At 43.4% G+C, this 27,683-nt stretch overlaps 1 protein-coding gene across 5 annotated transcripts in view; it reads left to right on the top strand.

Moving 5' to 3' along the window:
* The window catches only part of ephb2b (eph receptor B2b), a 118,403-nt gene that overhangs the window by 54,016 nt on the left and 36,704 nt on the right, over nucleotides 1–27,683 (top strand). For all 5 annotated transcript variants that reach the window (XM_034585285.1, XM_034585282.1, XM_034585283.1 and 2 more), the window contains exon 3: nucleotides 1,724–2,408. In XM_034585285.1, coding sequence (XP_034441176.1) covers nucleotides 1,724–2,408 — 685 coding nt within the window. The remainder of the gene's footprint in view (nucleotides 1–1,723; nucleotides 2,409–27,683) is intronic.

Below are 27,683 nucleotides of genomic sequence, written 5' to 3'. Positions count from 1 at the left end.
GTGCAGCTGATGCAAAGTGGCTCTTGGGGTTTGAGAACAGTTTTTTGTTTTTTTTTCTTGGCTGAGATGCTGAGGTCAAGGTCAGGACCTGCTCAGTAGTTAGGGTGCATGGTGTTTAAAAGCGTGTTTGATCCTTGGCCAATGGGAAGGAAACCACAGAGGTTGCATCTGGAGTCTGTACAGTCAGAGCCAGGACTTGAATGGCTGTGCAGTGTGTGTGAGCTTTGAAGTAGAGCAGCATACCCAGAAAACCTGCGGTGAAATTTACCCCTTGATTATTCTTTCTATGATTACCTGTGTAATATGATTATGCCAGTTCAGTGTGACTTTGATTGTGGAAATTTAATGTCATGTTTCCTCAATGCTTCACTGTAGTGAAAGAACCTTTCACTACAATGTCAATAACCTATTAAGGTATGTGCTATGAATGTGTCCTATTAAGATACAGTACAATAAAAAAATGGGACACGCCGTCATATAAACCAGAGCCTCTCTGCACTGTTCAAGTGACTTAACGTCACGTCTCCAGTTTCTTTTTAAGCATTACAGCATGTGAATGATTATTTCAATGCAGGACAGGAAAGGAGAGAGAACATCAAAGCTCTCTGCCTCTACAAAGTAGAGCTTACATATTTAACACTTTCCAAAATTCAAATAGTTCCTGCTGCCTGAACCTCCTTTGAGTTTTTAGAATAGTTAAATACAAATTATATGTAAAATCATTAATTGCACTTTGTCATTTTGATAAGATCAAATGAAAGTAAATTGATCTGAAGATTATATATATGTATATATTTTTTTTTAGAGAGTTGTTGGTCACTTTATTTGCCAAGGAAGCACGTTTTTGTCTGTATTTGCTTGTTTGCTTGTTATCTGGATTACGCACAAACTACTGAAGATGGAGAGATTTCTCAGAGAATAATTCATGGATCACGATTAAAAAATCAGGCATGTTTAGTCGACTGATATTTCTCAGTTTGTGCAATTTAGTGAATTTCTAGTCAAATTTAAATATGGTTTTATGAGGTCAATGTGTTGGCCCTCACTGGAGGTATGCACTCTACTGACTGTCGTTCTAGTTAATGTTTAAAATCTCTTACATTCAGTGACAGGAATGATTAGTTAGCTGTTTATCTAAGCGCCAGGTAACAGATGACATCCGGCTGCTACACTGTCAGTGCCCTAAAACTGAAACTCAGCAGCTTTTCACATAAACATAAAAGATGCATCTCTAGGATATCTTGGTTATTTAACACTCACCCAAAAATAGTAATGAAACTCTAATGTGTTGTTTCTTTCTAATATAATTCAAACCTTGGGCTATTGTTATGTGAAACCATTTAATTTACTTAACTAAATTTGATTAACCTATATTACCTCAAGAAAATGGATGACATGCGTGAAAGGTTGTCTCGCATTTGCACTATGTAATCAGTTTAATTAAAGTTGTGCCTTAATCGTTACAGAGATCAAAGAATTACATGGATGTGAAAACAGTCTTTTTATTGTGGTTAAATAAGAATCTCTGGGCATTTTACGACACTTTATATTAATCGGAAACATAAGGAGCATTTAATGCTTGACAGCTGAATTGCACTTAATTGAATGAATCAGTTTAACTATAAGCCTCAGTTGCCACATTGTTAATCCTTAAATGTCTTTTGCAGAGGAATGAGAAGGAAAAACTATTAATTCACTGTTTTTGTCTGTTTTCTTCCAACAGTGGGAGGAGGTGAGTGGTTACGATGAAAACATGAACACCATCCGGACGTACCAGGTCTGCAATGTTTTTGACAACAATCAGAACAATTGGGTACGGACAAAGTATATCCGGCGTCGGGGCGCACAGCGGATCCACGTAGAGATGAAGTTCTCTGTCAGGGACTGCAGTAGCATCCCCAACGTGCCAGGCTCCTGCAAAGAGACCTTTAATCTCTATTACTATGAATCTGATTCCGACACGGCCACCCGGACTTCACCAGCTTGGATGGAGAACCCCTGGATCAAGGTGGACACCATTGCAGCAGATGAGAGCTTCTCCCAGGTGGACCTGGGAGGCAGAGTGATGAAGATCAACACAGAGGTCCGGAGCTTCGGCCCGGTGTCACGAAATGGCTTCTACCTGGCCTTTCAGGACTATGGTGGCTGCATGTCCCTCATCGCTGTGCGTGTCTTCTACCGGAAATGTCCCCGAATCATCACGAACGGGGCGTTGTTCGGGGAGACACTCTCGGGGGCAGAGAGCACCTCCCTTGTTGCTGCAAGAGGTGTTTGTATCCCTAACGCAGAGGAGGTGGATGTGCCAATTAAACTGTACTGCAACGGAGATGGAGAGTGGATGGTGCCCATCGGGCGCTGCATGTGCAAGTCTGGGAACGAAGCTGTGGAGAACGGGACAGTTTGTCGAGGTATGTTTTGTTTTCTTAAATACATTTTCATCATATCTGCTAATGATACAATCCATACATTTATGTTAGGTAGTGCACTCTCCACTGTACGCTGCTCCAGGGAGCTCTTCATTCCAAATCAGTTGATGATCAAATAATGGTCAAATAATGTACGAGGTATAAACTGAAGCCATCAACATATTTCCATGAAAATGAACATGACCTCCTGCTGTTTTTCAACAGACATACACAGTGAAATTTGGCAAACCAAAGGTTTTTTATTGGATTTGTCTACAGAGCATGTTCAGTTATGTTCTTCTGAGCTCCCATAAAAACCTCATCCCAGGTGTCCAGCCACAAATCACAAGCATCCCCCCAGTCACTGTGTTCTGGGAGGGGAAATGGGATGGGTGCCGCCTCTCTCTCTCTCTCTCTCTTACACACACATTCACAAACAAATACACTGCCAGGCCCTTCAGTGACTGCTAATGAGGACAAGCACCAGGCTCCTTCTGAAGGTATACAGACCAATGAGGGGCACATGACGACAGCTACCCTGCTGGAGCAAACCACTCTGAATCCACATCCATGCATAATTACACAAATCTGCTTGTTTTCTGACCTACATGTAATTCACTGCTGGTGCTGGATATGAACATCTCAGGGGTGTCCTCAGTCATGGTGTTTCTTTTGTGCTAAACGGGATTATACATTACATGCTAGCCGCTCAACGGGGAAATCATGTTGAGCCATTTTATCTCCTTGCAGAGCTGGGCATGGGACTTTTTCAGCCTGGAAAAATATGTAGCTACCATTTCGGGAACATGCTGCCTGTTCACTTTTCCTTACCTGCAGAGCACAGGCTTTCTAACTATCTTCACTCAGCCCATGCTCTTCATCAGCTCTACTGCTGTCGTGAAGACTGTAGGTCAGAGCACTGCAGAGTTCACAGACAGACTGAAGGGTTCCTGACAGAAGCACATATGTGGAGGTCGATTTCCAACATTCTTACCATCACTGTAGATGTGCATTAATTCAGAGGCCACCTCCTTCAGAGGATGAGGTCTTCAGGGCCCGTAAAGGCTGAATTGAAATGAGACCGCCCGGTCCTTGGAGGATTTCCTTTTTGCGTCACCAGGTTTCCCCCTCCCTCCCTTAATGGTGCATTATTAGCTACTTTGAGCCACTACATTTACCGGGAATGGAAGGATGCATTTGGTGCCTGCGTTCGAAGGAGCATTGGAAATGGGAACGTCCTAGTCACGCCGCTGTGATGCAATCCATCCTCAAGTGCAGCTTTGGAAGCATGCAGCCCTTGAACAGACGCAGCATCTCCCCTCCCTTCTCATGTGATTGAGTGTCTGAATATAAAAGCTTTGCGAGAAGGAGCCATTGTCTGAGAATGCAACTTTGGAATTTAGCAAAATGCAAAAGGCTCCAATAGTTGCTCCAGTGCAAACAAAGGAAAGAAAGTAAAACCATTAGATAAAGGAGATATTAGTCTGCGGTCCCTCCATTGTTCGGAAGCCCCTCTTGATGGAAAGCTGCCACCAGTTGGTCTGCACTCGACTCATCTTCCTGAACAGCGAAAGCTGATATCGGTGCTTGGAACTGTGGTCAGTCTCTTCATTTCAAGTGCCAGTAGAGGGATATGGAATTGATCTATAAAAGATGCGCCTTTGCCTGCTGATATTATTGGGTAATGAATTGATTAGGGAGAGGTGCCCTCAGTGGGTTTGTAAGATATCCCCTTTCATAGCTAGATTATGGAGCCACAGACAGTATAAAGCTACCAAAATGAAAGAGACGATTTGTACTGGAATATTAATAACACAACCAATGCTTTGTTCCAACATCTCCGCAACTAAACGTGTAATTACGCATGTAACAATTAAATCCTTGGCAGGGATCCCGGCAAATAATTATGCTGTCATGAAATCTGTCAAAATATTGACGGTATAAGGGGGTGCTTACATCAAATTGCGGAGGCCCTTTCCTCTGCGATTGTCTTACAAGTGAGATTAAGTTTCTTCTCTAAGAAGTGATGGGAGTGAAGGAACCACACCGGGGCCTTTCAGCAGAGACGGCCCTGAAAAGAGAGATCTGATTTCCCTTCAGAGCCTTGAGGAGATGGTGCACCACACAGACACATGAGGTCCTGTTTGCCCTTGCTGTTCACTTCAGAATGAAAAGAATTCCCTTCAGTGGGGCACAAAGAAAGCCATGTTCATGGGTGGAATTGCAAACTCCCTCAACAATGCCCATGTGTGTTTTTCCACTATAATCTGATCATCTAACCCCATGCTATTGGGAGTTCAAGGGTCTCGACTGTGGGAGTGTGGCTCGTGTTATGGAGCAGCGAAGATTCACATGGAGACAATCTGTCACAGCAATAACAACAGCATGATTCGTGCCCTGGTTATGTTTTTGTAAATTACTGTATTTAGGAAGACAAAAAACCCCATCATAAATCAAGCAGCGCAGATTGTGTGGCCCAGTGGCCCAGATTTGAAGCTAGAAAAGTCAACGTATCACATCACACAATGTGACAGAGGAGTGCAAGTGTTTCATATTCTGCTTGTCCACTCATGTAGTGAAACCAACGGTGTAAGAAATGATTTTGATGCCCAAACCAAGTCTGTTGTCTGAGAAAGAGAAATTCTTTGAATTCTTGGATAGTGGAAAGAAGTGAGAGACATTTGAATATATCACATATTTTGCATATGGTAATTTTTTCGACAATTTTGTCCTTGTAGGGTTTCAAAAATACATTCCAGCCTGTAGAGTAAAATCCTAAAAATAGATAGTGACATTGTTTATAATTAACAACAGCCAGACCTCCATCTGTTTTACTGATGCACACGCAAACATACCTCTTAACTCACAGGAAGTGGCTCCCTTCCAAGATTCAGATGTACTTTATAAAGGGCATAGCAAATTCTGCTGCACATGCACGACAGACTCCTTGGAGAGTCACTAAGTCACATGAATGATAAGCATTTGAAGTAGCTGTGTGCAGAATTCGCAACCACGCTAGGACCTGTTTTAATGTCAGTGTCTTCGTGAGGTCGGCATCAGTAGTGGCTAGTAGCTGCTTGGAATTAGATTAAGGAGGGAAAGGCTTCGGTAATTCTCCAGCTAAATGTGGTTGTAGATAAAGAGAGTTAGGGGGATCGAGTGCAAAGGTAGGTGCCGGGCAGACATGATTGGATAGACATGATTGCATGGAAAAGCGGAGGGGAGGAGGTGAAAGCAGGAAATGAGTCCCCCTAACCCACTGTCAGAATCCCAATTATTGCAGCCTCTTCGTCTGGAGAGGGTTTAAGGGTTGGAAATCAGCGTAGCACAGACAAATCCACGCTGCTGCCTTTTTATTTCCCTGGGTGCCTCTGTCTTTAATGGCAGCTCTAATTGACTAACAGCGCACGTGGGGGAACAGCCACGCCGATGACTGTTTGACTGTCCTCTGCGCTGGAACAAGGCACAAAGCAAAACAAAACAAACACACCCCCTCAAGGCTCTTGCTGCATTGTGCATTGTGCAAACAAAGATGAAGGGAGGTTTGCATTGGGCCGCAGTGAAGAGAGCCAACGAGGAGAGGGGGGGAAAGAATAAGAAATGGAGAGAGGGACCAAAATGTCAACAGTCTGCCTACACAATCTGCATTCATGCAAAATGATGTTGATATGAAAGCCGCACTTCTTCTCTCAGATTCATGGCTGCTTCGTTTGCTGATACGAGCTGTTTAGTTAAGCACAAGGACTACAAATTAGCGCCTGAACAGATGTTCATTACTGCGGCATTTGCCTGTTAAATGGCATCTTAGACAACATGACTTAATTTCCATTACTGATCTTTTCATTTAGTCCCAATAAAGAGTCTGTGATGTATATTCGATAGATGTAGCTTCTTTGGTCTGTACACAGTGTCGGATGTTCTAACAGCAGGAGGGGAACAGGCAGAGCTCCAAGACGTGTCATTCTGTCCGCAGAGGCCCCAGGGAACATCCAGAAGCCTTTATTCCCTCTTACCCACTGAGATGGGGTTTCAGTATGGCCAGGTGCTTTTTTTCTGTCAGCCAGTCTTCTTTTTTCTCTGTGTTCTGCACGCTGCACACATCCATACAGCAGGGGAGAAAGCAAAAAAAAAGTGCAGGGGAGCCTTTAATGAGGAACAGAGTTCTAATGAGAGAAAACTCGATATTAAACACACATACAGCCCTTCCAATATACATTACCGCATAGTGAGTGCACAAATCAATTTACAGTAGGCAGTCATGTGTACCCTTAGGAACACACAGCCACACACAAGCACTTTATCAGCCTTTGTTCACAGCCCATTCATCATATGTGGATGTGATAACGTGACCTCCGATCCCTGCGAATCTCCCTGAACTCAAAGATCATGGCCTGCTAAGCCTGTAAACGTTTTCCATATGTTTTTGCGCATGTCAGCCTCTGCTCCATATGCCCCTCCGTCAACCTCCTTATTATCCCACATCATCTTTTGAATCGCACATTCAGACAGTCTGACCTTTCATAATCCCAGTGCCTCTCCTTTTCTGTTTACAATATTTGGTCATCTCATGGACTGTAGAGGCTTGCGGCAGATCTGCTTCTTGCCTCCGACACCTCTTCCTGTCTTTTCCCTGAGTCCAGAGATACCAGAGTCCCTGATGACCACAGACAGTTCTCTGGTGTTTCTCCATGAAAGTGGAGTTGGGTGACAACCCTGAGACCTTTATATTTCTTCTTTTTTTAAATTTTGTTTTGGACAGGCTGTACTGACACAGTGGAAATGAGATCTGTGTACTATATAGTGATCCTTCCATATGTGCCTCTGTTTTCTCATCAGGGACAAGGCCACGGCTTTGTCAAAACATCCCCATGTGCTCTCGCTCAGATGTCCTCGCCTCGTGTCCTGTTAGAGGATTCAAGTTGCTCTCTCGGCTACGGTAGACTGATGGATCAAGCATCTGTCTGGATAAAAAGATGAGAAGCAATCGCGCTCACTGTTAAAGACAGAAATCCCTCTTGAGTATAGGTGACCTTGTTTTCCAATGATGTATTAGAACTCGGGCAACATTGAGAGAAGATTGCGGCGTCTTGTGTTGCATGCCGCTGACCTACATAAGAGCTGTTCGAAAAGTGAGAGTGGAGAGAAAGTTTATCCATTCCGATGACATCTACAGGCCATCTGTATTTTGTCGTATCCAAGAGATGAGTACAGTTGCTCTCACACAGTTAACCTCTTGGTCACTCATTAATGCACTTGGAACTGTTGAGTCTATATTCTGCTTCACACAGGATGGTCATTCAATCCCGCGGAACATCACACAGATGCAGCAAGATAGTGTTACCCTGCACACAAAGGTGCTTGATGTTGTGACGTGTGCTCAGCTTAAACATGTGCCCCGCGATGTTGAGTGGAATTACAGAAGCATCTGTTTATTATATATTTCACCAGCCAGTCTTTGTTTTGCTCTTCAGTTTATTTGAATTGCTCGACTGTTGGTTCCTTTTGAGAAGAACATCGACGACAGCGACTTATGTAACTGTTTGACTGCAGTCTGTAATGGCCCTCACTTTGACTTTCACTTAGTCCTAGTACAGTAAAGACGGCATTTCATCCTGTACGGAGGATACGCTCCAGAACTATAATGGATTCTAAAATAAGTAACATCAACCACCAACAAAGACGTCTCCCCTGTTAAACTTCAGGTGATTAAAGATTAAACGGCTACACGGGTGAGGCCGGGAGATGAGAGGGTAGAGATGGATCAGAATGGAAAGGAAAAGGGGGGAGAGAAATATTAACAAGGGTACTGCCTCTTCTTCTCCTCCTATGTGTTTTAATTCTCACCCCACTCATCAACATACTGCAGTAACAACCGCGAGAGATCTCCCCTTTGAGCGTCGGAGAAGGAAGATATCACAGGGAGAGAATATCCAGGCTATAAACTTGCAGTGTGTTGTGAGTGATGTTTTGACTTCAGCTCAGGGATTACTTGGTTGTCTGCACTGAGAAGATTTCTGGACACGGTTCCTTTTGAATCACTATATGAATTCTGCATCCTTGTTTGTGGATGTCAACCTAGAAACAAGGAAACATTTTTCGACCTTTTTGAAACAAAAGTCTGTATTTCATCTTCCACTTGTAAATAATGACACACAGTGGAAAACTTTTGAGCGAATACACAGTTAAGATGTATAAATCCAAAGTCTCTAATGAGAGACTGCAATGTCCACTTTGCTTTGTACAATGAGTCAGCGTACTCTGTAAATCTCCCTCGTCGTTGATATGTCTCTCTGTCACTGTCATTAAGACAAATTCCTGTGCATTTAATTACTTGGCAATCAAAGTGATTTAGATTCAGACAGTACACCATGCTGCTCCCGATGGAAAACAAAAAAGGCTGTGTTTAATTAACAGCTCACTCCAGTGCTGGAGACCAAATAAGAAAAACCAACAGACACAGAACGAATCTCTGGATTAAAGGACAAAAATCTCTGTTAAACTCTGTGAATCCTTGGAGGTGGTTGTGTCTGCACACGTCTTATCTAGCCACTGGGGCCTCTGCACTGTTTGAGTAAAATCAACAACAAAATCAAGCAGTTTATATTGAGATTTATTTTACTATGGGATTTAATTCCAAAATGTTTAGAAATCCACCGGCTAATGTCAACTCAGAAAGTCGGAGCGGCGTAGCCAAGGATCCTGCCGTCACCCTTCTTGGGAGGTTTCCGAGTGGTTATTGAGTTTGAAATTGAACACATGCCACTAAAGCCCCGTCAATGTTGAGTTAAGCTCTCAAGTGCCACCCCTGCAGGATTGCACTTTGTTTTCTTTGCCAGGTTAGTGCTGAGTGAATCCAGGTGAGTAACATTTTGTTCAGAAGATAGACGGCCGATGTCCGTCACTATATCAAGTGTCAAGACCCAAGATATATTGATAAAACAGTAACACTCGCACAACGACCACAAAATAATTTAAACAGACAAAGTTATTTTAGTTAGTTTGCTGACTTCCGGCACAAAACGGCTGGTCTGGAAGAAAGAGCTGCTTACGTCAGTGGTTGGGGGGGCGGGATTATCGTGACCAATAACGCTGTACGAACGTAATCGACAACCATAGCAATCATGACAAATGGTACAAATTCTTTAGACCCGTCGTGTTTTGATGCCAATATATACGTTGACAAAGCCTGGAGCAGTTGTCAACATAAACAACATCTGGTAAACAACAATACTTTGAGTGCTCCATTTTCCTGATGCTGTTCAATTAAATTTTCCATGGATACTTTTCTGCTTTTTCTGTCGCACACTGTAATTGTTTGTGGTATTTAATATGTCCCCTCCCTACGTTTGCTTGTTTGTCACACCTCTCAATTAAGCCTGTAATTGCGCGGGACGAGTGTACTTGAGGCTGAGCAGGAAAACAACCTCGGCGTCATTGGCCTGGTTTAATTGTTGCAGCCCTGTTGAAGGGGGATAGTCTTCCGTTGCTGCGGGGGACAGCTCAGCTTTGTAAATGGACTACTTACAGAATTTTCTGGATGTTAAAACTTTTTTACTTCCCCATGGGCAGCTGCTAAGCAAATAAATTACTTCAATATAATGAGCTGTTCGCCCTCTCCTGTGGAATTCCCGAGCTTTCAGCCAAAAGGTACCGTTCGACACGCTGTTATTTTTTTTTTTCATTCTTATAAGTCTTGTAAAGAACCGGGTTCATGGAGAGGATACCTTTTTTTTTTTTTTTTTTACAGCCATGCTTTGGAAGATGAAAGCCATAGCATAATCTGCCAGGCTAATCCTTATCTAGTTAAAATATTCCTACCAGTACATTATACCCTGTACCAATTGTCTGTGGGTGAGAATAATCTCCCCATGTTCCCCCTCTCCTCCCTCTTCTTCTTCTGCACCACCTCTAGGTCTTTGCGTTGTGATTAGTGCTATTTTCCCACCGTTTATTCTGTAAAACCTTAGGGATTTTCTGTTTATACTGAATTTATATGGAGGAGGAGGTGAAACTGTAAACAACAACCTAATGAGAAGCCCGCTCTGTTTTGCCTTGTGTGGAAAAAATAACAATCGCTTCCTGTGCACCTCAAAGCACGAGTGAAAGCACAGTGCCGGGATATCATAATGTTTTTATGTCCCCATCATGTTTGAAAATTAGACAGTAATTACAGTTTAATTTAGTTTTATTAGGCTGTACTATTGCCATGCTATTCTTTTCTACATATGGTTTTGCTAATTCTAGGCACTGAAATTTATGGTATTGATGAATAAGAATTGAATTGGTCATGAGCAAAAAATATAATTATTTCCAAGAGAGGACATGGCTACTACAAGAAATAGATCAGTATCTTTAATTATTTTTTCAATAGGATAATTGCTCTACCTATCTACACAGTATTTTTTTTTTTATATTTCTTTATTCAAGTTCAGATTATAGATCCCTACAAAACTGATGACATAGGTTGTGGAAGATCCATTTCCTCAATTGGGTTTTAAGTATTGGCATTAAAAAGGAAATATGAGGTACTTTAGGTCAGGATTTGATTTCCTATTTTCTAAAAACATGGACTCACTGAGCTGCAAAGCTCTGTACATTAAATGTATGTGATTCAAAGGGAAGCTGAGTGGAGAAAGACAGGCACTAAAACGTTGAGGCCAAACCGAAAAATCTTATACCCAATTCCTCTCCATCGGACATTAACCGCCCAGCAGTATTTACTACAAAGCCTTGATTGGCCTCTAAGTGCACTGATGCCTGGGAAATGCTCACTTTGTGCTGGGACCAGTGTTCTGCTTTATTATGGTCATCTCAAGGCTGTGTGGTCTCTACAGAATTTATTTTCTGGTGGTTTAGGTGGGGTGGGGGGGTGGGGGGGTGGGGGGGGGGGGGGGGGGGGGGGGGATCGCCGCATTTTCATATGCGGGGTGTTTTCATTCCACGCTGCCAAATGCCTCAGTGTGGCACCGTCTCGACACACACCAGGACCACCACTGCCTCCCCTCACAATGCGGGCGTCTCTTCTCTGTGAAGTAACAGGCTTAAAGAGCCGTCTGGAATACATTAGTCATAGTTATTAATGAGGTTGTTTTGAATCTGCTCCCCCCCTTGTCTTAGTTTTTTTTTTTTTTCCTCCACCGAGCAAAGTCATGAAGATGCTGAGGATTTGGGCTGAAACAAGAAGACAGACCTTGTCGGCACGCAGGGGGACAGAGAAGCTGTTCAATGGAAAGAAGTGAAAGGAAAGGAGGAAAAATCAAGATACAATATAGACCCATACCATGTCTGTGCTAACCACACTACATGATGTTATGCACTTGGCAAGGAAGGGGATTCCTCTCCCCTACATTAAGAATGAATTGCTGCAGTTTAGGGCTGTAAATGACTTGTGTTACTTCACATTATGGATTTCATTTGTCAGTGCTGAAGTACAGAACGTTACTGAGAGCTATTTGTCGTAAATCTTTGAGAGTATACGCCTCTTATACTCATTTAATTAATGCTTTTAACTATACCATTAAATCAGTTACAATGAGGAGTGGTATGTATGTCCGTGCCATGCATTCCCCAAATGGGCAACACTTACTTCTTCTTATTGTAATAATGCCATGTATGTACTCTGATAGGATGCCGAGATACCTTACAAAATGAATTCTCGAACCGTCGTCACGCCACTTCCTGACTTCTATGTGACATGATTGACAGATCACATTTTTGTCGAACTGTAAATACCCCCCCAAGCAATATTCCCACCAAGTTTGAGGAAAACCTGTCCATGCATTGGAGGGTTATTTTACAAAAGCCCCAGACAGGAGTGAAAACAATACCTTGCTCATGCGACGGTGCTGTTGTGCAGCAGGATAATAACAATAATTGTGCACAAAACACAGATATGTCAGTACATAATCTCCCAGTAGCACTGTGAAGGTTAACATTATGGCATTAACACAGAGTTGCATGTGACATTTTCAGCCATCGTGATTAATATCTCAATTCTCCACAGAGAGAAAGCCGCACTGGAGAAGACATTTTCTGAGCCATTTCCATCTAAAAGAAGCAGGCCCCCCCTCAAACTAGGCGCTGATATATTGATGTCACTCATTCCTTGCAGAGTCTTTAAAACTCCTCCTTTCGACCTTCTTACTAAGTATAGCAATTCATGTATTGATTTGGGGATGTGGTGCATTCACAGTATGCCTCCAACATAATGACCTATTTCAACAGATTGCTTGTGGTTAAGGTTTTTTTTTTCCCTTAGCACTCTTTGTCTCTGGGCTGCAGGAGGAAGAGGACTCGGCTAGGTGTTCTGAGCAGAGGCTGACAAAACGTGTCTCGGTTCTGTTTCATCCAGTAGGTCAAGGAGCCATCATGTATTCATGATGGCTTCTCGGAAACACGAGTACATGTGTATCTTCTATGCAGTAACACTGTAAGACTGCATATTAAAGCGTAGATTTTATGAAATTTTTATGTGGGCATCGAATGTTTATGTATGGTTTCAAGGCCATCAGGGCTTGTTTTATCACGACACGGTGCAAAGTTGTGAGATTATGGGAATCTACTGGGCCTGTAAGCAGCCTGATTAAGTATGGATCATTCACAGTGTTTAAAGTGTGGCAATGGGGAAAGGGGCCAATGAAAGCTTGGCAAATGATGGCTTAAATTCCATCTGCGTGTACACCATGCCAGCAGGCAGACTTCCCATTACTGAATGACAGTCTATGATTTAAATCATGGCTCACGTCATGGCTTCGTTATCTGTCAGAATAGAGCTGCCATAGGGATGGGCATCAACAGGATCGCTGTTTTGCTGTTGGAGGTGGTTCAGATCCAGAAACGCTGCCATTGTTTTATCAAAACAGTTCGATGACATGCCCAAACATCTCAATATTTATCTTAGTAATCTTCCAGAAAACACAGGTGTCCTGTCAAAGATGTGCGGCAAGCTGTTTGGCCTTGCCAGTTAATGCTAAAGTATGCGAAAGGAAACAATGTATTAGATGCACCACAGGCTCAATTTCAGCGGAGCAATCTTTCATTTAAAACTCATTTATCGGCACTCTCTCTCGTCTATTATGCTCATTAAGGGATTTTGACCGCAGTGGATGTAATTTATCCAGGAGACTTTCTACAGTGGCATTGTCATTCAGATGCAAGATTGTTATCGGCCACATCACAAAACCCCTGAGAACATAAGTCCTTCCTCCCTCTTTAGCCATGCAGCGACCTTCCAGTAGCGACCACAATCGGGCTTTTGTCGGCCCACCTTGTCTGTCATCTCCCTGGTTCTGTTGATATGGGCCTCGTGCTGAGAGCGTGGTCTCCTCATACACTGCACTAAGTGCTGGCTAATTGAGCTTGTCCAGCCAGAACCTGTTAGTGTGCTGATAAGAAGGTATTTGACCTCTTAGGAGAGGCCCCTGGTGGTGCCCCGTGGATTCAGCCAAAGCGTATTACCCAAAAACAAAATACCTTTCTATCCTTGATTTGTATAATGTCAATGCAGTTGCAGCAATGGGAATACGAGTTAAACGTTCTTCCCATGTACAGTAACCACAGTGACACTGAATGCAAGTGACGGGTAAGGCAGATTATCATACCAGTGGATCAGACATCGGCCTTCTGATGAACTTATAAAAGGCTGTTGATAAATTCTAAAGAAAGACATCATAAAAATCACCACCCAGAAGCTGGTGAAAGACATTCCTTATAGTCTTCAATCTATTGCTTATGCTTCTGCCTAAGGAAGTCGACGAAGTCCACAAATCAACGGTCTTGGATGGATGCCCTCATCAAACCTTTATGTAGCACAGTGAGACCGAGCCGCTCCTCTTTTCTTACTCTCTCTGCCAGACGTGCTGAAATTGTTCTTGCACATGATTTTCACCTCATTTGTTTTTAAAGTATTTTAAACAGGAGGTGATCAGGGTTTAGGAAACCTCAGCTATTAACCCACACATGTTACACAAATTAGTTTGAGCCCTTTCTGGCACTCTTTGGGTGTCTGGTATTCCAGCCAGTTTAAAACATGTGTAAAGAATTTCTTACGCATGGCATTTCATGCATGTCTGCTATGGATGGGGATTTTAGTCTGAGTGCAACTGACATGACCCCCACTAGGATAATCCGGCTGCCTCTAGGAACCCAAGACTAATCTGCCAGTCTCCCTTTTTGCAGGACCTCACTAATTCCAAGCCGCCTCGACTTCTCTAACACCTTTGCTAACATTTGGTGACCACCTCGGTCACAAAACGCCATTTTGTGTGTATTCACAGTATCGATACACAGATCTGTGTATTGAATAGTTCACATCCGTCCTCCTCTGTTGTATGTTGCTGGTCTACAGAGGCACAAACAGATGTAGTTTTGATGACTCACATGACTGTCATCTTATGAGTAAATACAGTAGCTTTCTGCCAGAAGGTAGAAGCATCTACTCAACCAATATGTTTTTACAATGACCTTCTCAGCACCTTAGCATTAACGTCAAGGATGATATGTGCCGGCCTGTATGACTATGTCAGATACGCGGTGCTGGAATGTGCCGTGCCGTGCCGAGGGGAAAGCTGTGCGCCTCCGGGCTAGGTTGGTTGCGTTGAGGTTATATGCGTATGTGTGTGAAGTGTATGACTCCTGAATTTTAATTATACGGCTAATCTAGCCTGACTGAGGATGACTGACATGTACGCCCCACCGGAGACTCTCCACAATGGGTGAGGTCTGCATCCTAAATTGCAATAGGGAAGGATGTGAGCCATCAATAGATTAAGAGAAGCTTCTTTACAACTGTAAATGAAACAGGAGCTTTAGATTTATTATGATCAAAACAAAGAATTAAAGGTAAGGGTGGACGACCTTACCAAAAAATCCTTTGTAAGTTCTATCTTTTCAAGTCAATTACCTGTTTGCACCATTTTCAACAGAATATGCCATTAAAGATGCGGTTTTCAAAAGGGTCAAGTGCTTCAGTGCATCAGTGCAGTTATCCACAACTTTGAACGACATGTCCTTTACTAGATTCAGCTTTAATAATCCGTATTTATATAAACCATCTCTAGCTGTTACCTCTTTTCATCATTTGCTGCTTTTAATTACTTTTTTTCCAATGCATCAGTCAGTGACTGTATATGTTTCGAGACCTTGTGAGATACAGATGAATGGGGTTGTACTGACCTGACTGGAACACTCTTGACAAGTTACTGAAGAGATATATTGTTTTACCTTGAAACTTCTGAATACTGTGCAGAGCAAATTTACAGATATGTTTGAATTACGTCATGTGTGAAAGGGACATGATAGACATGCACGGTATAATTTGGCCATCAGCACAGCCATCAACTAGGCAATCATTCCATTGGTTTGGAAATTTGATGTTGATACACGTTATTAATGTAGACAGTATCCACTTGGTACAATGATAGAAACGATTCTCTGGGAAAGTAGATTGTGGACGTCTCCAGGAGCGATCACAATATAAAACCATCAGAACGCCCACCCATAAAACTGTCAAGGCGGTTAACTACATGAAGTTATGCATTTGTGCTTTTTCGCTGTGGAACAACTTCACAGCATCACAAGTTAATCGTTTTATGAGCCATGCAGGAAAAACAAAATCCAAAACACACATTCAAAGAAACCACTGCTTCCTCCCTTCCTCAAATCCCAGTCGTCGAGGTGCAGATTGCCAGCACCTGGTCGAGTGATGGAACATTCCTGAGAGAGAGAGAGTGGAACCTGAAGAAACCAACTACTAGAAATCAGAAAAAAACTGAAAATGCACTTGAATAAATTCTAAATAAAGATCCAACAGATCCAAAATTTAGTAGGCATAAGGACATATTACATAACCAACAGACATGCCGAATTAATGAATGCATGGTGTTTTTCCTTGGGTAGTTCCCTTTAGCTTGGTGATGAGAAAACATGTAACACAACTTATTCACCTTTACATTATTGTTTGAAAAGTATAACTAAGCACTCACCCTCTCGCTTCTCTTGTTTTGTTATTCTGTGAAAATACAGTTACAAGTTAGAAGCTGAATGAAAAACGATTTAATTGTGAGTCTATAGAGCAACACTGAAGAATCCGCAGCAGCGTAGAATCATTCATCACTCACCTCAGCGCTGTGTATATCTAAATCAATAGTCTGATATTTTTTTTTCATTTCGTTGTAAGGGAGTGTCTGTAGTGAGAAATGACTGCACTGCACACAAAGCAGGTGCAGACATGTTTGCATTGTTTTTAATGCCTTTTCTGATGATGTTCATTTGGGCCAATTTTTTTACCATGAACATACAAATCTCTAAATACAAAGTGGTTGCATGTCATAAGTATAAAAACATGTTTATGGTTTAAAAAAAACATGAAAATTCTACCCACAGTTTCTTCCATATATGAAAAATGCAGAAGGAGAGAATTTCAGGACCATTCAGACGAGGGGTGGTGCCTGGGTAGAGCATGCGGGAGCCAGGATATGATGTAAACGCTCTGCTGCTGAAAGCACAGAATATTTCTTTACTGCACACTTACAACGGCCTCAGCCCTTTAATCAAAATCTCAAACCAAAATATCGTGTATCATCACCGAAAGTATGACATCTCTTTTTCATCCCGAGATATTTGTATTCTCACAGTTTCGTACAGCTACTTATGAAGAGCAGCCATTTTGGTGCAAACCCTAACAAGGGGAGAGGAGTTCGATAAAGGAATAAAGTGGGGAGGAACTCATCAGCGGCAAAGTTGCCAAGGAAACAGAGGACTTGACCACCCCCACCAGCCCCCTACCCAGCATTGGCCCGATCCCCCTCTGTGTGAGCTGGGTACTTAATTTTACTGACCCCCTGGATCTGTGCTGAACAGCCTCCATTGATTAGGACAAATGAGAGGGAGACCATCCAGCCAAGCCCCTCCTTTATCAGGGTTAAGGATGTAGTCATAGAGGGGGAGAAGACTCCGAGCAGGCAGATGAATAGCTCAGGGATACCTTGTCTTAGATGAATCAATGACATATTTAAAGGCTAATTAGTCGATCTATTCACTCTGTATACATTTGCTGGGGCCACCACCTCACTCTGCGGCTATTTAATGTGTTCCACCCCTAAAGAGCTGCCATTAAAGCTTTTAAATGAATCTCCTCCCAACAATACCAGCTTTTTTCATTCACACCATGAAATTGAAATGAAAGAATGAAAAACTTAAGTTTGCGGTGAGGTAAAATATAAAAATTTATAAAAAAAAAATTCTTTCTACTTACTGACTTTTAAAGTAAGTATTTTTTAAAGTAAAATTGGTTGTTTTGGAGATTTTGTATGATCCCTCTTTGTTTGCCTTATGAAGACCGCAGCAGAAGAAGGTTCACGACAACAGCAAAATGTCCGGAACATTCAGGGTTAGGGTTAGGGCTGGCCCCTGGGTAGAGCATGTGGGAGGCAGGACATGATGTATAAATGCCGCAGAGTAAATCAAGGGTTTTTTGTCAGCGTCTTCCTTGTGTATGACTCCTCTTTTTCATCCTGTGATCTTTTCATTATTCCAGTTTTGCTTCTGTCATGTGGCAGAAATGTCATCATAGCGCCCATTTGTTTGCTCTAAATTTCCCAGACAGTTCCCTGCTGTATTCCCACATGGGCTCAGTCTGACATTTTTCTGGACATTTTACTCTGGAGGGCAGGCAGTAAAAGTTCTGTGAAATGAGCAACTGATTTGGACATTTGCATTCTCACATATAGCCCCTTGGATTTTCATATTCCAGAGTTCTGTGCTTCTGAAGACGATTCATACTTACATACATGGATACAGCCATGCATGTCAAATAGTCACATTACCGCTGCTGTTTTTTTTGCTCTTGTAGATGAGATGGATAAGAACTCACTCAGACTCCCTGCTGCCTCGCTAAATGCTTGTGGTCAGAAGAATTGATATAATCTTTAATAAATACACTCCGGGGAGAGATGGCTGGAGATATGAAATCCAGACTCTGAACATGATACTTGCAGAGCGGCTCAGGGCACTGTTTGTCTTCTGTGATTTGTTTGAAGTGTGTTTGTGTGTTGAATGTGTGTGTTCTCTGCGTGTTTGTATGTGTGCATTAGAGGGTTACACTGGGACAGTGACAGGACTCGGCACCAGCTGCTCCTTACAATGCTACCCCCACCCACCGAACCACCCGCCCTCCCTTCTCTCTCCCGTCCGTCTTACCCCCACCCTCCTCCCACCCTGTGACACCCCCTTCTCCTTGTCCCCACTGACTGGACAACATGCAGCCCCTTTATGCCACCTGTCCATCACTGAGACTGCACCTTGGGGAGCCTCTGTCACCGAGCTCGGATCTGCTGCTCGCTGCCTTTGTTTGGATTCTGGTGAAGTCTCCCCCTCCCTCGTCACCCCAGTCTCTCCTCACGCTTTCTCTCACACTCTGTCTTGCTTGCTTTTGCTCTCTGCGCTGTCCTTTTCAAACACAGACACACAGATAGACACGCATATACAGACTAGTGATTGCCTCTGTCAGCTATTTCCTACATCTGCCTCCAGGCACAAAGGACACCATCACAGCAGCTACTGCCACCACCACCGCCCCCTCTCTCTTCTTGCCTCTCACCTATATTGTCCAGGATGCCGAAGAAACGGGCTGTTGAACCAGATAGGATAGATTGAGATCCCCATGAACCTGGGGATATCTTACCAACTCCTCCAAGCTCCAGAATAGTGCGGCAACTTTATTGGGTTGTTTATTTCACGGACCGGTCAGCGTAAATTCATTCTATATTGCTTCTTATCTCTGCCAAGACATTAATGTGAATTCTAGGACAGCCTGCCATAAGTCTCCGGCAGGTCACTGAGGTTGTTCATCCGACATTCATCCCGCTTCTCTCCTTCCTCTACCTCCACTCACTCTGCTTCCTCCATCCAGTGCCTCTGTCATCAGCAGTCTGAGGCTGTGAACGGGGCTGTAAGGTCCGGGTGCAGCCTGTGGAACGGAGCGAAGAAGCTGCCTTACATGGAAATGGCTCCTGTTACCCTAGCAACTAGCTGTCCTTGAGCAAAGGGCGCGTTTGGGGGGTTTGGGAGGCCGAGACGCCGACACACCCAATCAAATCACATATAGAGTTCCGACACATTGATCTGTGTGTACAGTAAACACAGTCCGCTGCCGAAACAGCCGAACAATGGATATATGAATCGTCTGCGTATTGAGCTGTGGTATAGAGCGTGAATGGTGTGGAATCTGTGAGTGACTGTCCACAGGGGAAAAGGGATGTTTTTCTCATCAATGCACCCACTGTACAGTCCTGTCAGAGACGGTTGTTTCCAGGGGATGCGGCGCTATTCAGTGCATCCTGTGGTGCAGCAGGTGATCTGTTCCCATGAGGAAAAGGGGCGGGTGGAAGCGGCCCACATTCTTTTGTTTGCCTCGACAATGACAGTTTAACAATCTGACATCTGAGCGCCTCTAAGTCTCCTCATTTTTCTACCTGTCTCAAATTTGAAACAGTGTCCACCCACTTTTCTTCATCTTTTCACCATCAGGAATATGGTAGCACTAGAAGCACAGTAACTTACCCTCGGTGTCACATGACAGTGAAAGTTCTGCGTCTCCACTTTCAGCTTGCATGCCATGTTAAGTAAGGCCAGACTGCTTTTGTTTGGGAGAGAACTTTATGCAACGGTATTAACTTACAACAATAAGAGACATCTCTGGGTTGGGCTGGATGGTGATAGGTCAAGACAAGCCAAGTCCGCTGTTGTGCAAATAGATCCAAAAAAAAAAAGAAAAATTAAAACACAAATGTGTTATGATGGGCTCTAACCATGCCAAGCTAAATTAGGGCTGCAAAGCAATTAATTCCTAATCGTTGTACAAAATTATTGAGCTGAATTAATTTGAATTAGACTATTTTGTAACCACTGAACAATACATTTGCTAATTCCCCTCCATATGCAATAAGCCACAGACTTTGACTGAATTAATTACCCCCATTTGAGCACAGAGGCTCAATTGGTGGAGCACCACACCATAATTTCACATTATCTGCTGTTATCTGCCTTGAGTGACATTTTTCCAGGTCGGGTAATGATCTGTCATTATTAATAATGGAACACGAGGTAGCCGGTTCCAGCGCGATGTGGACCCCGAAGGTTGACGAGCCGTCTTAAATGGAGATTAATGCCGACAAAGGGGCCTGCCTCCTGCCACACCCCGGCCATCTGCAGTCCAGTGTACCGAAGGGGTCCACCAGCAGCCCGATTGGACCCCTGCATCCTCTGCAGAGCAAGCTGTCAAGTGATCTGCCTGCATGAAATGACCCTTTCCGCTTTATTCCCCACAACCGCCCACCCTCCAGCGTCGTTCATATTCTTGCCCCAAAGCGTATATGTGCTGGCTCAGATGCTTGTAATTTCACCATTCTGCATTTGTTCCTCTTTTCTTCCCCCCGTGCTGAAGGAAAAGGGGGAAAAAAGAAGAAGAAAGAAAATGGGGGGAGCAGTGAAAATTCCAGACGTTATTACTGTGCTGCATTCATGGCTCCAGTGATACTCCCCTTTCATCTCAGCTTCCTCCTCTATTGACAGATGGTAGTTATCAGACAGTATGGAAATACTGTGGTTAAGATAGTTTTCACTGATTTTTTTTTTTTTTTTTTTGCTCCTTTGGTATTTATGACCTGATGATCACCATGAGAGCATTGTGGTCTTAAACAGAGTCCCTCTGCCAGCGTTGTTTGAATCAAGAAACTAACGTTTACCACATGGGAATGACGCACTAACTGTAGAAAGTTTGTACGGTTTGGGAGCTGAGGTGGTATCATGGGTGTGTGCGCGCTCTTCTGTAACACACCACAGTGTTGAAATATGACTGAAGCGATTGATTTATCACCTTTTACTGACATTATCAGATTGAGAGATGTTCTGATACCATTGGAAATGTGCCCGATACTGCTGAAAATGCTGGGTTGGGTGTGTACAGAATCCAGAATCTGTACTGGGAAGGAAATAATTATATTGGAACATCTCTAATCTGATTAATTGACAGTGAAGTGGAAAATGTGCAAATACATTTCTCAGTATATCTATGCCATGTCACACCCATGTTTTATTCATGGCCTACATTAAGGAGATAATGAGAAATAAGGTCAGTTTGTGGGAAATTCATTTACACCAGTTGCTACGTGTCTAATATTTCCCCTATGGAGTATTTTTAGCTGCCACTGACATTCTGGCCAGGGCTCCACACTTCTTTTTGTCCTTGTAAATACCAAACCGTGTGATGGTGAGCCTTGTATATGTGCCACATATATGAGGTTAAGCCTCTGCAGTGCGAGCTGAAATTGTCCTCTGGTCAGTGGCCAGATGGGGTTTATTAGCTGCCTTCCTCTTTATGGCCTTTTCTTATTTATGTGTTGATGCATGTGCATTGGAAGAAAATGGAATTAAATGAGGTCTGTGTGTGTGTGTGTGTGTGTGCATGTGTGTGTTTGTGTCTGCGTTTTTTTTAATGTTTCCCCTAAGTGTGTACAGTACATGTGTTGTTTGTGTGTGTTCTTTGAGCCTGGGCCCTCCCGAGGTGCCTGTGCCCTCAGAGCTCATTCCCCAGGTGTCCCACATTTCCAGCTAATCTGCTGCTCACGTTGGCTCCTAATCTGTCTCAGAGGAGCCTGCTGGGGGGCGGGGGTGGGGGGGCGCGGTGGTGATTGTGGTGGAGGGGTATGATCTCTGTGACAACTGTAGAGGAGATGCAGCTTAGAGCAAAATTGTTGCAGGGACAGAGAGGGGACAAATCACCTCCCAATCAACCGGCTGTCCTCACACAGAGACACATGCTTTACATGTATGTACCATGTTCGGATCAGCAGACATTAGTTTGACGTATTTGCGACATTTCAGCGTATATATCACGTATTTGTGAAAATGTTGACTTCGTAAGTCACTGGGTTTCTTCCAAAGCTTGAAGGGTGGGATTTACTACTAAAGTTAATAGAGTTAAAAGCGGCACCTAATCATTAAAATGAGTGGCTGTAATGTTTTATTTTTTTCTTTCATTGGCTGAGCCCATGAAAGTTCCTGCGTCCCTTTTAAAGTTATTTTTAGTGGCTCGGTAATGCAGGGGTACAGCCCTGTTTGCTCAAAAGCTGAAAGCGTTGTGTTTCTTACCATCAGAAAGGAGTTTCTTAGAAACGGGCTCAAACTCCCACGACCTTGAGTTTGAGAGGAGCCTGATTTACACCTTGTAGTTCATCAGTGGTCATCCTCACATGCTGGCATTGTCCTGGCTTACAGTGTGAGGAGCCACGCAGAGTCCCAGACCTGTTAATTGCACAAGACATGGAAACCCAGAGGGAGAAATGAATATCTCATTTGTGTGTGTGTGTGTGTGGGGTGAAGCGAATGCCAGTTGTCTAATAGCTTTCACACAAGCCTGATTGAATTAGACGGCGAGGAGGACTGTGTTCCTAATTGAATTGCGGGGACCCTGTGTTGCAAAACAGTGCTAGCTAGTGTTCCCTATGGAAGTGCTGAGGCAGACGGGGGGGGGGGGGGACAGGCTGGCATGTCCCCACTACCAGGAACAGACAGACAACTCGTGGCTGCTCTCCCTGGTTGAACTGTGGCCTGGTGTGTCGTTTCACAAGGTTAAGCTTCACTTGGATGTGACGGTCTGTAGTTGTGGGTGCAGGACGGTGGGTTTTATGAGAAAACTACTGCAAAAGTTCACAGCTTGTCTTAATCTAATTTTCTCCTCTCTGAGAAAACAGCGGTCTGTCTTGTAAAAAGGAACCTCTTTACGATAGGCTCTGATCTGTCCCGGCAATGATTCATATGAATAGTTTTTACAGGCTGCACCAAAGCAAACAGAGGCCCTAACTGTAGCAGCCTCTTTGGTCACAATGGAATACAAGGAAATACCCAACACACACACACACACACACACACACACACACACACACACACACACACACACACACACACACTCCCTCTGACGCTGGCCATTTTCACTGCTTTCAGCACTTTTTCCTGCTGTGCTCACAAAACCTCGCACCTCACCTCCGATTCAGTTTTTTTTTCTCCCTCGTTTACCTCCGCAGCCTTTTCTCATTCACACCCGACCACCGCACACGTGCACACACCTTGCCTCTCTTTGTCTCAGGTCTTTGTTCTTTAATGGTGTGTTCATTAAATAAAGCAGGTTTTGCGATGGCGGGGGGGGGGGGGGAGGGTGGACTGGATGCTGAAAAGGAGGAACAGGGTGGAGGGGGGACACGAGGGGTGCACTGGACAAAGAGTCTCTGTGTTGGCTGGTGGGGATGAGAGGTGGTGGTGGGTGAAAAAAAAGAGAGGTGGTGCGGTTGTTGTCGTTGTTTTTTTTTTCACAAAAGGTGTGGCTTTTGGCTGGATTACCTGATTGTGTGGCTGTGATCGCGCAGCACCCAGGTAGCCACGATGGAAATGTCAAACCCAGCTCTTTGTTTGGCCGCTCTCTATGTGCTGTTTGTGTGCTCGTGTGTTGATTCTGAGCCAGATTCACAGGGAGTATTTCCAGTACGTCTGCATGCTCACACTGGCATTGCTTCTGAAAACAATCCCCCCCACCCCCCTGCCTTCCTCTGTCTTTCTCTCTACTTGTGTCTTTCTTTCTATCAGCGCATCTGTCTTTACTCTCTCAAACACATAAACACTCACGCACGGAGCCGCAGACGTTGTCGGATTCAGGTGGTTTTTAGCTGCAGGTCTCACCTTCCGTGTGCCATAAATCTCCTGAGCTGTAATATTCAGGAAACCTTTGAAACAACCTGCAAATTACCTGCTGTAAAACCCTGACTAGCACCCTCGTAGAGACTTACCCCTCATATCTCATACCGTCCTGTTTTTATGCCGCGTGTCGAGCAAAAAACCCTAATTAAAGCCTTTATGTCAGCATATGTTATTAAACGTCATAAACAAGACAGTCACAAGCAGTTGGAGGTTTGGTATGTGTGTGTGTTTGAGGGGGTATTATTCAGCAATGGTTAATCTAATACTTGGTCTTTAACTTTTAGTTTTTTCTTCTCAAATGGAAGATTTAGTGAGCGCGCATGCCTTTCGTGTCTCTGGAACCAATTTGAGGTGATCTGGACCTTTTTGACACAGCTTCCACTAAATTGAGTTTGAAGTGTTTATAAATTCCCTTTAAAGCTTTTTCTGTGCAGCTTTTGTTCTTAACTTTTACTGCATTTCATTGTTTGTCCCACTTCCAGAGTCCGCGGCTGCCGTCCCCAGAGATCTGATAGCGAAACGCAGCACGACTGCTTGATGATGTTAATGATATTAATAGTGGCAGGGTTATTTTTTATTTTTTTGGAGTATAGGAAGCAGGAACAACAGAGGAGCTGTTGTCAATGAATATTCTTACATTAATTAACTCTTCTTGCCAGGAGGGTATCTGAAGTTGGAGGAAACATCCAAAAAAACAGCCTTTAGCTTTCGTATGTTGTGCGAGCCTGCCAGGATGGTGATCAAACAGCTCAACAGCAGCAATCTGGGCAGGCAGGGAGGTAGGGAATTAAGGCTCTGATCTGTTTTTTAATCACAGCCTTCCACGTCTTTGCCTCCCTACATCTGACACCAGACGACTTCGCAACTCTTAAAATCTGTCATCTGAGTATGAAGTGGAAATTCCCCAAATATTTCCCCAAAATAATGGCTGTGGCACGACACAGCGGCAAGCCAAGACCTATACTGTAATACTGTTTCCTCTTGAACGGGAGAGGATACTTCTTTTCATGGACTTATTAAGTTTCTTCAGGTGCCAGCTTTGTTATAGAGAGAAAGGAAGTGATTTCCATTCCCGTCTGTTAAATACCTTAATATTGGTTTGATTAGATTTTTCTTTTTGCAATGAATTTTGTTTTTATTTAACTCATCTGTAAGTTTTAATTATCTAGCTACAGGTCAGGTTATACAAGTGCAATTTTTCTCAAATATAGTTTCTGTCATTTTAGGTAAAGTTCTTATCATACTTAACATTTTTCAAGTTTGGTTTCAATTAGTTATTTGATGCTTTAAAAATAGGGATACACATTATGATTGACAGCTGCGACTGACTCGTGATTGTTCGGGTGCATGTGTAGACGGGACCTCGCGGATGGAGCTCCGTTGGCTCCAACTGCGCAAGATGGCAGCGTTTGTATCAGGGATATTTTTGCTTTATTTCAGGAGGAAGTGGCAACGCATCATCCATCTTTATACACAGACTTTGGCTAAAACGTGTCTTGAATATTTTCACACTGAGTAGAGCAGATCTACAGTAGCCAAGAGAAACGTGTCTGTGGATGTTTGTGGTACTTGGCGGGGGAATTTGCATTACCCACCGGTGGACTATCCAACATCTGATTATTATTGTACAACCACTCTGGCACCGAGACATCGTGCAGCTTTATCAATAACTTTTATTTTTTATTTTCCTCCCCATGCAGACTTTGAAGCCATTGTTCTGATTGTTAATGCGCAGTCCTCATACTGTTGCAGCACGTACATTCACTGTGGGCACAGTAACGCGCTGAAAAACTCCCAATCGCAGCCATTCCCCACCTCTCTCCCTCACGTCTCTTTTGTTTCCATCTTTACACTTCTCTCCCCCCCCCCCCTCGTCGCTCCCTCTTTATGCTGCCTCCTTTGGAGTTGCTCCTCGGAGCGCCGCACTCCCATAGACCGCACTGTGCCGCAGAGGTTCAATCCCAATTCCCCACATAGCTGTTGCCTGGGCCTCATTCACAGAGGCTGTTGACTGGCAGTGTGAATGTCCAGGCCTCATGTTTCGCCCCGTACCCAGAACCTTTTCCCGCATCAATCATGGAGAAAGAAAAACATGTCAAAGCGAATACTTAGCGAGGAGATATATGAGATTCCTTTTTTCTTTCCTGCAGTAACCCTCATTGCCACTGGTATTTGTGATGATGAAAATAAAACTATAGAAACACAATTATGCTGCCTTGCAAACTTGCACCGCTTCTGACACACTTTAGCATAAAAAATAAGATAGAAATTACTGTTATAGTTTATCTCCTTTTGCTGGAGTCAGAACTAGTTGATATGTGATGCCTGTAATGAAAACTTTTTTATGCCCACTCTCAACTCTCTAACTCTTGCTGACCACTTTAACTTTCCTCTCTAACAGGGGATACAGCTTGAGTCATCTTTTTCCAGGTATCACAGTCGTGATTGACATTAAATATATTTTATATTGTCATAGGCATTTTGCCTCGGACAGCAATGTTTCATCACATCTTAAACCTACTCGCTCGTCTGCGCACGCGTCGCCTCTCGTTTTTTTATCCAGTATTTTTTTCGTCCCGACTGCAGGATCATTCTTCAATGGGCAGATTTAGAAGGTGAACGCTCTGAGTAATGTACTTTGAGTTACAAGAGGAAAAGAGCATTAGCCCCTGGCCTGTGGGGTCTCTGAGTTCAGCGATGCGTCTGTCTAATATAAACACTGGGACTGGACGCGGATTATTTCTGCTTTGCGATTTGCCCTCTTTTAAATGGGAGTCTCAGCTGCAGATGTTTCCATATTCCAGATGCTGAGCTGTAATTGCAGAAACAGCCTCAGAGTGCAATAATGGCTGAATTTTTTTTTTAATTGTATTTATTGCTTTATAGTGCGGAAAACTGCAGTTGTGTCATAAGTACGTTTTTAGGAACCTAGGGAGAGGCTGTTCCAATAATGAGTGAGACGAGTTGCTTTAAATAATACAAGCACAGGATGTAATAATAATCCAAATCAGCTTTTACAGTGGATTTAATAAAAGAAAACATTCCCATGAAGCCACCACATTAAATTCAAACATAATAAAAAATATACAAGAACAAGAAATGGATGGAGAAGCTTTGTTTTTGTCTTTCACCGGCCTCAACAAGATTATGATGCTTTTTATACCATTACTAAAAACAACAGCGCAGACAGACCTGAGGGTTTGGAGCTTCAGAGACGCTGTGCATCCCGTGTGTGAATTTTTCATGTTACTCAGCTTCCAACACCTCTGTCTCCACACAGCTGCATTTCCCCCTTGTATCAAGGGAGCAGGTGGGAGCTGGATTACCTGAAGCAAAATTGTAGCTGGTTTGACCCAAGATAGAAAAAAAAGCTCTTGAAACGTGGTGCAGGAGCAAATGCTGGAAAAAGGGTAAAATAAAAATTCAGCAGTGAAAGTTTAGGTGGAATGTGACTCAGGAGAGCATAAGGGGATTTCACACACAGCTAAGTGAGTTTGTTCATCACCACAACGACTGATGTACAATCTGTTA

Source organism: Hippoglossus hippoglossus, chromosome 5 (assembly GCF_009819705.1).
Source record: "Hippoglossus hippoglossus isolate fHipHip1 chromosome 5, fHipHip1.pri, whole genome shotgun sequence".
Lineage (NCBI taxonomy): Eukaryota > Metazoa > Chordata > Actinopteri > Pleuronectiformes > Pleuronectidae > Hippoglossus > Hippoglossus hippoglossus.
This window is presented reverse-complemented; position numbering and strand designations above follow the sequence as displayed.